The sequence below is a fragment of the Mesocricetus auratus genome, unplaced genomic scaffold (assembly GCF_017639785.1).
Source record: "Mesocricetus auratus isolate SY011 unplaced genomic scaffold, BCM_Maur_2.0 Super-Scaffold_100676, whole genome shotgun sequence".
Taxonomy (NCBI): domain Eukaryota; kingdom Metazoa; phylum Chordata; class Mammalia; order Rodentia; family Cricetidae; genus Mesocricetus; species Mesocricetus auratus.
Window position 1 is genome coordinate 82,126,302 of NW_024429266.1, and position 13,155 is coordinate 82,139,456.

The following is a 13,155-nucleotide window of genomic DNA, read 5'->3' on the forward strand; positions in this document are numbered from 1 at the left end:
TTATTTTTAAATATTCTTTTAAAAAAAGATACATGTGGATTCCCCTTGTCTTCAAGGGTATTCAAATGACTAATGCAAACTAGAACTGCAATGATAATTTTTTCTTGTTTAAAAAGTGTATAATGACCCTTCCTCAAAGATAAAAATGTACAACATTCATATCAGTGTTTTAAGGGACTTCATTACCACAGGATACCACATACATAATATTTTACAGTGAATAATAGACATCTAGTTAGGAAAGTAAATGGATCTTCATGTATTTTTTTCAGAGGGGGGGCTTCAGTTTCCTTATGTTTCTGCTAGTTGGGAGCTTTTAAGATGCCGTTAGGCTTTTGGTAAATGACATCTGCTCAATTTCATATAATGTCTTCTCCCCATATTTTTAAGTTGCTTTGTTCTTTAATTCTCTGATAGATTTATAAGAATCATTACATATTCTTTATATCACACATATAACTATTCTGTGAAATGACATGTAAGATCCAATTTCTGAATCATAGAAACACTGTTTAAAGTTTAAGTGAAAATAGACATTAAAGAATCACTTCACAACTAATGGTGAAATATGACATCTATTGTAGAACAGGTATGTATCCAGATGACTTGAGCTCATATTTTCCCTCTTGGGAAACATAAAGGAATGCATGATTTTTAAATTCACAAATACCTGTTGTTGGTTCAACAGAAAAATATGGTTGGCCTTGTTCTAAATTGTACAGGATTCTAGTGTGATAGCCAGTTGCAGGGTCATCAGCATCATTAGCTGTCACCTTGATAACAAATGTTCCTAAAGAGAAAAGGTATAATATCAGTAAATTCAGTTGTGGTTCTTACTCAATAAATAAATTTAGTTTAATAAAGTGAAATGGTGATAATGAAGAAAAAAATAATTCCATCCTTTATTTTTCAAGTGACAACTATGGTAATTAATGTAAAATAAGAAAATAAAGGTATAAAAATAAGTCTTATTCCCACAATGTCTGAAAATTATTAGCTTATCAATTTGAAATGAAACTGTCCAGTCATTCATCGACACATATTATTTATGATCATTCCAAGATGCATAGTCACCAGAATTCCTTGAAGAAAAACAACAAAACTAACAAAGCAGTTTGTAGATAAAACAAACAAGTAACAATGGAAAATATTTGTAAATGTTAATGAGATTATCTAGAATGCATAAACATTGAAGAAAGGTAGATTGATCTTTGTAAATGTTCACTTCAATTGGATGATAAAAATAAAATAAAGCAGATATATAAGGCAAGCATTACTATTAAAATTCAACATAGGTACATAATTATTTGTATATCTATTAAAACATTAAAAGATTTCAAATAATTCTATTTAAATACTGAACCTTTTTCTTGTATCTCTTTAAATGTAAAAGTTCCACCCATGAATCGAAGGAAAAATTTATATTTGTGAAAATTTGGTATTCTTCATGAATAAGAATGAAAAGAACACAAAGCCAAGTAAACTTCTCAAGTCTCTTGATGAATTTTTTCCCAAAAGTCAATTTCATAAAAGTCAGTATCTATGTAGTGATAAACTTCATATATTTAAACTTCTGAAAATATAAACTGTAACTATGACTTATTGTTTTGCATCTATTTCACCTTGGTATATTGTTTTTAACCTCTTTGAACAAACAGAATATTCTAGATGATAATTTTATTAATATATTTGATCATGCATATACTTACCTAATAAAATATATGGGATAAAATAATGTATGAAAAATGTTTCCTTCACCTCTTCTAAATATTAAATATCTCATATGATCAGAATATGAAAACTTAGCTTTACAAGATTTTTAAAATCATAATAATTTAAACAAAATCTCACAAACTATTAATATAATTTGTGTGCAGTGCACTGCGTAGGAAGGGACTTTAACTTACCATTTGGCACTGCAATTTTTAATTATTGTATTTCCTCTTTAATCATCTCTATGTCCTTTGAAAAGATTCCCATTCCTGGTTTCTAGACCTAATCCATATATATTTGCTTTCCTAAACTCTCATCAAAGCCATCCATGCCCAGCTAATTTGATAACAAGAAATTTTATATATTTGACATGCTTAGACATATTGAACCCAAAAGTATACAAATAATGAGGGAAAATGAAATGGAATGACTTGCATTCAGAACCCTTAATTTTGCCAGAGAATTATCCCCTGATCATCAAAAAATATACAAACAACCACAGCAAAAATTATCAAAATATTACTTATAACCAAAACCTAAGTACTTGATAAATTACCTACTTTGTACTAAATTGAAAACTTAATATAGTTGTCTTATGCATCGCACAACATTGTTAACTGTGCACAATTTAATTAAACTCCTTTGAAAAGTAATGAAAAACTATGTGATGTAAATGTGCAGAATACCTCTGTCATAATAGATTAATAAGGAATTTGATTTCTGGTGATTTATTAACTACCATGAAATTTTAATCATCATTGTATGCATCCCTAGGTGAATGTTATGTACATACATATATTCAGATATTTTTACATTAATATGCTTGTTTGTCTATGACAGTTGGAAATCTAGTGACCTGTTTTCTATGCATGTTCTTATTTGAAACATGGCTCTTGTATCCCAGCCATCATCCTGGTAATCCAGCATGGGACTGATCAAGACCCCCTGAATGTGGGTATCAGTGAGGAGGCCCAGGTAATCTATTGAGCCTTGGGCAGTAGATCAGTACTCATCCCGAGTATGCACATGGACTTTGAACTCCCATCCAACAATGTGAGATGCACTCTCACCTTGAACTCTTGAGGGAGGGTCTAGGCCCTGCCCTGGATGAAATGACAGACTATGGACACCCCAATGGAGGGCCTCACCCTCCCTGGGGAAATGAGGGGATATTGGGGGGCTGGGGGGGAGGCCATGGGAGGAGGGAAGGGAAAGGGAGAGGGACTTGGAACTGACTTGTGAAGCAACCTGGTTTCTAATCTAAATTTAAACTGAAAAAGAAAAAGAAAGAAAAAGAAACATGGCCACTCAATGAAACTGGAGCTGGGCACAGGGACTGAAAATCTAGGAACCTTCTCCCTGTCCCTGGTGTTGTGTGTGATCATACCTTTATACTTAGGCAACTCTAAATTCTATTGTGTTTCAAATAAGTTCTGTCTTTCCACAGAACCAGTAATGTGTGTGCATATATACATACATGTTTAATAAAGGTTCTAATATATGCTGATTCCCTAAAAATTTGGTAAGTTTATCTCTTATTTTCCAAATAAGAACCTACAAAGCTATAAGTCTAGAAATAAAAGGTTATGATATTATTCTATATAATTCTGCATTTTAATTTTGTAAAATTTGGAATGTTTCTACATTATCCTCTAGTTAATGATAGACTGTATCATCTATAATTGGCAAATTTACTAAGAAAACAATAATACATCTCTTAATGGAAATAATCATCTGTTTGAGAGAATAAAGTTTTCTCGGTAGTCAAATATAAGCTAATTGGCATTTGGTCGTTGATAGGAACAAATATTTAATTGCTGCCTTTACATTTAAATGGCTAGAAAGGGTATATAAGAGTGTTCGCAGGGGGAAAAAAAGAGAGAGAGAAAAATGATATAATTATAATCTTAAAATTAAAACAAATAATTTCAAAAAGAAAGTGTTAACAAGAAGGTTGCATGCAGAATTACCAAATAAACAATTTCAATTTTGGGTTTCTGACCTCCTACATTTTCTACAACACAATCTTTCACCTATCTATCAAGTCATATCCCAGAAGAGTGAGCAAACACCCTGTATGAGCCTCAGGAAATGGAATTATGATGTTTGATAGTATATTCCAGATATAACAACAAAGCTACTGTAAAAAATTCAACAATGCTGCTACCTACATCCTGAGCAACTTAAAAAAAGTTGATACCTTAATAACATTCTCTAGTTGTCTGGAGCACATTTCTAGATGAAGAACTACAGCATTAAACATTAATATAGGGAGATTTAATCTTCCCAAGGAATGATATACCTGGTTTGTTATCAATTATCAATTATCAAGTAGTCAAACCAATAATTTATACATGCAGGTAATCTGAATAGACCCAAAAGAATGTATTTATAAATGTGTTCATGTTTATGTATGCATGTTTATGTTAAAGAAGAAGAAACACAGTTTTGGATGAAGAAGTACACTGGAGTGGTAGAATGAAGAAGAGAGACTGATAATATAATGAATAAATATGTTAGATAAAACATGTGACTTGCATAAATGTAGTCTTTATCATTCAAATGAAATATTTTATGTGTACATATGCATTTGTATTATGTCTTTATATATGTGTATATGTATTGCTATGCATTTATACATATGTGAATGAAGTACATGGATTTTTAATTCATATGTTATTCATTCGATAAAAGTGTGTCACATAAATAATCTAGAAAAACATTGAAGGGGATCCTTAGTAACTGTCACTCAAATTTGATCTGTTTTCCTTCCTTAATTTAATGAAAATTCAGTACAGAAATAATATTTAGGTAAAATATATTTCAAAGGGTTTCACACTACAAATGCAGGGTTGGCTTACAACATGGAACTCTAGCAAAAGCAAAAGGAATTTGATGTGAATAATTAATAACTAAGCACAAATGAAGAAAACAATTTTATTTGGATGAAACTTACTAAAAATAAAAATAAACTTGAGATTATAAAATAAACAGTTGCCACTTTTAAAATACAGCTTTCATATTTTATAATAGAAATAAATAATTATCCCTTCCTTTTCCTCCATACAAAACTTTCTTCTAGCCCCTCTTTTTTGTCTTTAAATTACTGACCATTTTCTTAATGGTTGAGTGAATATGTGTATTTGTTTGTGTGCATGTGTTTGTGTGTATAACTCAACAATGTCTGTGAATTTGAATATCCTTTCATGAGGAAATAATGTGATATTTCATGCCTCCTATAGTCTTTAATTTGTTTACATTACTGTTTTCCTTGTCTGAAAAGGCAGTACTACTACTGTGTATTTACAATAAACTGATGTAAAGATGACAGATATCTATTGCAATAAAATAAATAAAACATTAATAATTAAAATCACTTAAAGGTAAATTATGTAATATGAAGTTAAGTAGATTCAATTATTTCAGACAAATTAGAGAAATAATTTATCAGTTCATTTTCAAAAGCAGAGGAATTAGTAACTAATAAAAAGACACAGGCCAACAGCATGCATATGAAAACATGATCCATCTTTCTGCTGCATACAAGAAATGAACTTTAAATTCAAAGATTGTCATGACCTCAGAGTACACTGATATAATGGCATTTCCCCATCAAATGAACCTAAGGTGAAAGCTAGTGAAGCTACATTGATATCTAATAAAAGAGACTTCAAACCAATTTTAATCAAAAGACACACAGAATGAAATTTAATAATTATAGTTGTTAAAATCCACCAGGATAACATCCCAATAACATGTGTGGTGTTCAGTTCACTCATTGAACACCACACATGAAGACTGGCAGACTTCAATAACCCAAGTCTCACCAACTGAATACTCAGTGAAACCAGAAAACAACAAAGAAATGATGAAACTAACATATGTTATGCCTCAACTGTGTATAAAAATGTATCTACAGAACATTTCAACCTAATGCAAAAGAATATACCTTCTCAGCAGCTTGTGAAACATTCTCAAAACTGACCACATACTCAGTCACAAAGGAAGTCTCAACAGATGAAAGAATATACACATACCCCAATACAATTTATTCGATAACCCTGTATTAAAGATGAATTTCAACAACAGAAACACAGAAATCCTACAAACTCATGGAAAGTGAACAATTCACTATGAATATACCACTGGGTCAAATAAGAACCAAGTAAGAAAATTAAAAACTTCCTAGATTTAATGAAAATGAATGCACAACATATGAGACAGAGAGAGTAGTGTAAAGAGGAATGTCCATAGCACTAATTGTCTTTATGTAGAAACTAGAGAAATGTTATACTGTTACAACTGAAAGCCTTAGAACCAAAGGAAGCAAACATAACCAGGAAGGGTTAGTGGAAGGAAATAATCAACTCATGAAATGCAAAATTTTCTCAACAGATCCAACTTAGCAAAATTAATTCATAGTTAGATGAACAATTTAAACAAACCTATAACTTCAGAGGAAATATGTGCAGTCATTAAGAGTCTCAAAACAAACAAACAAAGCAACCCAGGGCAAGATGGTTGGTTTTAGTGAAGAAATCTTTCAAACTTTCAAAGAGCTGCTAATACAAATACTCCATGAATTCTTCTACAAATTGAAACAGAATGAATATTGTCAAATTTATTTTGTGAGAACATAGTCACTCTTATATCTAGACCACAAACAGACTCAGCAAAGAGAATTGAAGATGAATTACTTTCATGAACTTTGATGAAAAATATTCAAACACTTCCAAGCAGACCAAGGACATATCATAAAGATCATCTATCATGATCTAGTAGGCTTCATCCCAGGGATGCAGACATGGTTCAAAATATGAAAGCCTGTCAAGGAAACCCATCACATATACAAACTGAAAGACAAAAAATAGATGATCATCTCATTAGGAGATGAAAAAGCCTTGGGTAAATTCTGAGACCCCTTCATGATGAAACCCTTGGAGAGATCAGGGATACAATGGCCATCTGGAAATACAATAAAGGCAACATACAGCAAACTAGTAGCTAATACCACACTAAATGGATAGAAACTCAAACATTTCCAAAAAAATCTGACACAGCATGATGATGATGATGATGTCCCCTTCTTCTTATCTATTATTACATAAAGTTCTTGAAATTTCAGCTACAGTAATAAGGCAACAGAAGGAGATCAAGGTGACAGAAATTAGAAAAGAAGAAGGCATATTATATTCAAAGAAGGTATCATAATATATATAAGGAATCCCAAATTTTCTGCCAGTAAACCCTTACAGCTATGGAACACTTTCAGTTAAGTTCTCAGATACAAAATGAACAAAAAATTAGAAACCCTCCTATATACAAGTAATCAACTGCGAAAGAAATCTGGGAGAAAACACCTTTCACACTGGCCCCAAATACTATAAAATATCTTGGTGTAGCTCTAACCAGGCAAATGACAGGAACTTCAATCTTTAGAAGAAAAATAGGAGAAGATATCAGATTGTCCACAGTCCCCATCAAAACCACAAGTTTTCACAGAACTATAAAGGACAATATTAACTTCACATGGAAAAAACAAATGAACAAACTGTGGTGACACATTACCTATGATTTAGTAAAACTAAGGAAGATTAGAAAAGCAAACATCAAAGCTAATAGCTCTTACCTCTACCTAGACTAAATGACAAACATGTCTTCATGAATACCCAAAGACAGTGCTCTCCCAATCTTGAAATTAAAACTTGCTTGAGTCCCTTCCTTTTTATTTTATACCTCAATATTCTGAGTTCAATGGCATGATCTTTGTTATTCTTTTAGATTAATTTGCTCTCATGTAACATAGTTGGCCTTGAAATCAGGGATATTCATCTGTCTCCCTGAGTACTGGGACTAAATGTGTATACCATCACTGCCTGACTCTATAGCTGTGTCTAGCTTTGCATTTTGATCTCCAGTGGCTTTATTAAATCATAAAAATATATATCAACAGAGACAGACCAAAAAACAAGCCGAGGATTGCTAAAACAATTATGAACAATAAAATCTTTTCTGGAGGAATCACTATCTCTGATTGCATGCTGTATTCAAGAGCAATTTTAATAAAAGCCCCAGCAAATGGGCCTAAATCAGACAGGTTGATTAAGACCCATCTATAACATTCCATATACATATGTGTAAAGGTGTTCCATAGTATCACATAGAGACTTGCTCAACTGTGTTCTTAGCAACTTTACTCATAGTAGCCAGAGCCCAGAAACAAACCAGATGACCCAAACAAAAGAATGTGTTAAAAATGTGGTACATTTATACAATGGAATATTAGTAAGATGATGAAAATTATGTGATCATGAAATTTGATGATAAATGGTTAGAATTAAAATTTCATCCTGATTGAGGTAATCTAAATCCAGAAATACAGACATTGTATATACTCACTTAATGGAAAGTATTAGCAGTAAAGTAAAAGATAACCATGTTGTATTTAAAGGACCAGAAAAGCTAAGTAACAAGTACAGTTCAAGGGACATACTTTTGAAGGGAAAATAGGATGGACATCAGCATGAATAACGGGTTTGTTAAAGATGTTGAGAGTAAGGACTAAAATAGAAGGGATTAGGTAAGTGGAGAGTGGAGGGAGAGAGTGCTGAGAGTTATATCTGGAATCTGGAGGCATATCTGGGAAGGACTAGAAACCTGGTGCAAGGGAAACTTGCCATGTTCTATGAGGTGACACTAACTAAATCTTCTAAAAATGGGTAATAGGAATCCTGAACCACTCATCTCCTCTCACCACTTAATAATTTTAATGAAGAAACTGGAATTCCAAACTAGCCATAAAACCCACAATCTACAATTTGTCCTACCTTCAAGTTCTGCTAAGGTAAAGGGGCTTACAAATTGTGTGAGGCCAAAGAGGCTAGGTAAAAGGGGCATCCAAAGAAGGATACAGATTGAGAGCTCCAGAAAGGAAAATATTTGAAATCTCCTGGGTGTGGGATAGAAGGCAGAAGAATATGATGAATCAGAAAGACTGGGTTGGGGTAGGGTTGGAGGAGGAGAGAAACGAAAGAAATTTCTTGACAAAGGGACCATTATGTGGTTAAGGAGAAACCTGATGCTAGAGAAATTCTCAAGAATCCACACGGATGATCCCAATTAAGAATCCGAGCAATAATGGAGAGGGTATCTGACTGGGCTTTCCCCTTTAATAAAATTAGTGACTACTCTAATTATAATAATAGAACCAAAATCCAGTAACTAATAGAAGCAGATGTCATGATCTACAGTCAAAAACTGGATAGAACCAAACAGCATTGGCACAACAAAAGTAAATATAATGATTTAAAAAATATTTTGCTATAGTCCAAGATTGATGCCTATCTTAGCAGTTATCTGAGATGCTTTACCCAGCCACTGCTTGAAACAGATACAAGAACCATTGGCTTGACATTGGGGAATGAATCAAGTAGAATAGGGGCAACAAGGATTTTAGGTTCCAGTGGGGTCAAGGACACTATAAGGAAACTCACAGAACCAACTAAACTGGGCTAATAGTGGCTTACAAAGACTGGGCTTGCCACCAGAGATCCTGAATGGGACTGACCTAGGCCTGTTGCATACATGTTACAGGTGTGTATCTTCATCTTCTTGAGGGATTCTTTACTGTGGGAACAGGGTCTGTCTGTAACTCTATTTATTTTTTTAGAACCCCTTCCTCCTACAGGATTGCCTTGCCCAGCCTTAATAGGAAAGGATATGCCTTAGTCTCACTGAAAATTGATATACCATGGCTTTCTGATATTGATGTCAGTAACACCTTTTCTAAAGAGAAACAGAGGAGGGGGAGTGGATATGTTTGACAGATGAGCAGTGGGAGGAGTGGAATGAGGGGGGACTTTGGTTAGAATGTAAAAATCAAAAAAATCAACAAAAGACTACTTTGTAAATAGCAGTCCACTAGTTTACTTGTCCCACTAATAAACAACAACAAAAACATATATAGTGCAATGTTGCATGGGTATATATTTGCATTAATAATTAAGATCTTTAGACTGTGTATGTTTGAGAGATTTTCTCATAGATGGTAATTTAAGTATTAATTTTTGCGAACATCTACTGAACCTTTACAACTATTATAAATTATTTTTGTGGAAAGAATCATGCAATATTAGAATTTGTCTATTTCGTCACACTATTTGCAGGAATATCTAATATATGTATATGTATATGTATATATATAATGTAATGTAATTTATGGTATTATCATGTACTGAGAATATTTTGTTTAAAATAACAATAGAATCATAAAGGAATGTAAGTTTTAATTTCTAGAATTTCATTTACATATGCATCCAAGTTCCTGCTATAAATTCCCTCAGTGATGGAATAATAATCTATAAAATGTATAATCTATTCCTCCCTACATAATTGTTAGTATGTGTCATGGTACATTATAACAGATGGAAAACTTTTTTCTTCTTTACAGATAAAACTGTGTTATTAATCATGCTGTAATACTATTAGCTAAACATAATCATTGCCAATAGGGACTCTAATTCTGTGAGCAGCTATTCGCTTTGATTCTCCTCTTCTCCATATAAAGTTTGAGAAAATTTTTCTGAGTTCCACTCTTTTTGTCAAATTTCAGAGAGAAAATCAGAAGGAAATGATGACTTCTTTGTTGATTCATTAGGAAACCATCAGCTTCCATGAATTTTCTACACATGTCCAGGATCCCAACTCTTTTTTCAAAAAGAATTTGACAACAGCTAGAGTGCTTTTCCATTTCCCCCTAATTATGCCATAATATTACATTCTAATTGATTACATTCAAACCATTTCACATACTTTACTTGTATATGTGCTTGTGTACGTATGTGTGATGTGTCTGTTTTCCTTGTAATGAAATCATGCACACATGTGATTGTGGTCATTCTTCTATGGAGAACTTCTCAGTTACAACAGATGATTGGCCTCTTTTACCATTTTCTTAAAATTTTCTCTCTCAGCAAACTTCCCATACTTCTCTAGACAAATAATGATCATCATATTTAACTTGTAGATAACTAGCATTTCATCACATACAAATTATAACAATACTAATTTAAGATTAGATATTGGTTGGTTACATGTTAAACTAATATAAATAAAATTCTAGAAATTAAGTACAATAATTTGTGAATCTATTTTTACTTATAAACTAAATATTCTCAGTACATGATAATACAATAAATTACATTATATAAAAAAGGAAAGAGACCAAAGGAGGAAGAACTCATTATGGAAGAGGATGAGGAGGACAACAAAAAAATGTGAGGGTGGACAAAGAATTTATTTGATTAGCTATAAAAATAACAAATTAAATGGAGTTTCATAAGTATTTTAATAAAATTTAATTTTGACACACATTATTAAACTAAATTTATATTATAAATTATTATCTATGGAAGAACATATTATCTTTAATCAACTTAGAATGATCCCATTATTTTATGATTGGAATGTTAAAAGTAAAAATTTGAAGAAAAATACAACGGGAAATATATTTTACAAAAAAGGGATACTGACACAAAATTTTCAAAAATAAAATTCAAAATCTCTTATCACATTTTAAAATTATTATGACCAAGCATTTCTCTATCATTTCAAACAGATTTTTGAGTTAGATAATCAGTATGTCTAAATCAGTACAAAATTTGACATACTTAATAAAATAATTATCCATAACTACATATTCCCTTGACTTCAAAGATATTTATTTGCAAAAGATCTTATTTTACATATCAATTCCAGTTCCCTCTGCCACCCATCCTCAAATGCCCCCTACTGACCTCCCATTCCACCCCTATTCACTACCCAGGGAGGGTGAGACCTTCTTTGGAAGAAAAGTCAAAATCTGTCCTATCATTTGGCAGAAGGCCTAGGGCCTCACTTATGTATCAAGGCAAGGCTGAGAGGGAAGTACTTGATGGGGAATAGGCTCCCAAAGTTCATTTGTGCACCTGGGATAAATATTGGTTCCATATGTCAGAGGTATGATAGGCTGCCCAAGTCTCCTAACTAACACCCACATACAGAAGACTTGGTTTGGTCCAATGGTGATTCCATGAGTTTTACCACTGTGGTCTGTGTGCTCCCATTTGGTCAGGTTAGCTATTTCTGTGGGTATTTTCATCATGGTCTTGACCCATTTGCTCATCCTTCATCTCTCTCCACAACTGGATTCTAGGAGTTCAGTCATTACTTAGCTGTCAGAATCTGCTACTGCTTCCATCAGCTACTGGATGAAGGATCTAGGATGGCATTTAAGGTAGTTATCAATCTCATTTCAAGGGAGAGGCATTTCAGGTAGTTTCTCCACTATTGCTTAGACTCTTAGGTGGGGGTCATCCTTGTGGATATCAGAACATTAGATTTCTCTTTAAACATATAATAGCTCCCTCTATTAAGGTATATCTTTTCTTGCTCTCCTCTATTCTTCCTCTGATACAGCCTTCCTGATCCACAATGTTTTCACTCCTTCTCTTTTTCCCTTCTCTTTATTATATCTACCTGTCCTATGCCCCCATGCTCACAATTGTCTGAGGAGATTTTGTCATTTTCCCCTTCTAATGGGGACCATGTATATGTCTCTCTTAGGGTACTCCTTGTTTCCTAGCTTCTCTGGAGGTATGGATTGTAGGCTGATGATCTTTGCTCAATGTCTAATATCCATATATGAATGAGTACATACCATGCTTGTTTTTCTGTGACTTGGTTACCTCACTTAGGATGTTTTCTTTTCTAATACAATTTGCCTGCAAATTTCAAGATTTCATTGTTTGCTTTTTACATTTATTAGTAATCCATTGTGTAAGTGTACCATATTTTCATCACGCATTCTTCAGCTGAAAAGTATCTAAGTTGCTTCCAGGTTCTGGTTATAATGGTAATAATGCTGCTATGAACTATTTTTATCCTAACTATCTAAGAGCATGGGAGTTCTTTCCAATTTCTGTTATTTTCTTTAATTTCTTTCAATAAATACTCAAAGCTCTTGTTAAACATGTCTTTCACTAATTTGGTTATAATTACCCCAACATATTTTGTGTTGGTTTTGGCTATTGTAAAAGGCAACATTTCTCTGAATTCTTTATCAGCCCATTTATAGTCTATATATGGTAGGGCTACTGACATTTTTTAGTTAATCTTGTATCCTCACTGTTTTCTGGAGGTAATTATCAGCTGTAAGAATTCCCTGGTAGAATTTATTGGGTCACTTAAGTAAATTATCATATCATCTGCAAAAAGTGAAAGATTAACTTCTTCCTTTTTACATTCCCTTGGTCTCCTTTTGTTGTCATTTGCACTAGCTAGAATTTATAGCACAATACTGAAGAGATATGAAAAGAGTAGACAACCTTTTCTTGCTCCTGATTTTAGAGGAATCATGTATAGTTTCTCTCCATTAAGTTTGATGTTGACTCTTGGCTTGCTGTA

General features: G+C 32.9%; 1 protein-coding gene across 1 annotated transcript in view; it reads right to left on the bottom strand.

The window, feature by feature from the left end:
* Positions 1-13,155, bottom strand: part of Cdh19 (cadherin 19) — an 88,444-nt gene that overhangs the window by 50,124 nt on the left and 25,165 nt on the right. Inside the window, exon 4 of the mRNA XM_005077231.4 lies at positions 671-790. Coding sequence (XP_005077288.2) covers positions 671-790 — 120 coding nt within the window. The remainder of the gene's footprint in view (positions 1-670; positions 791-13,155) is intronic.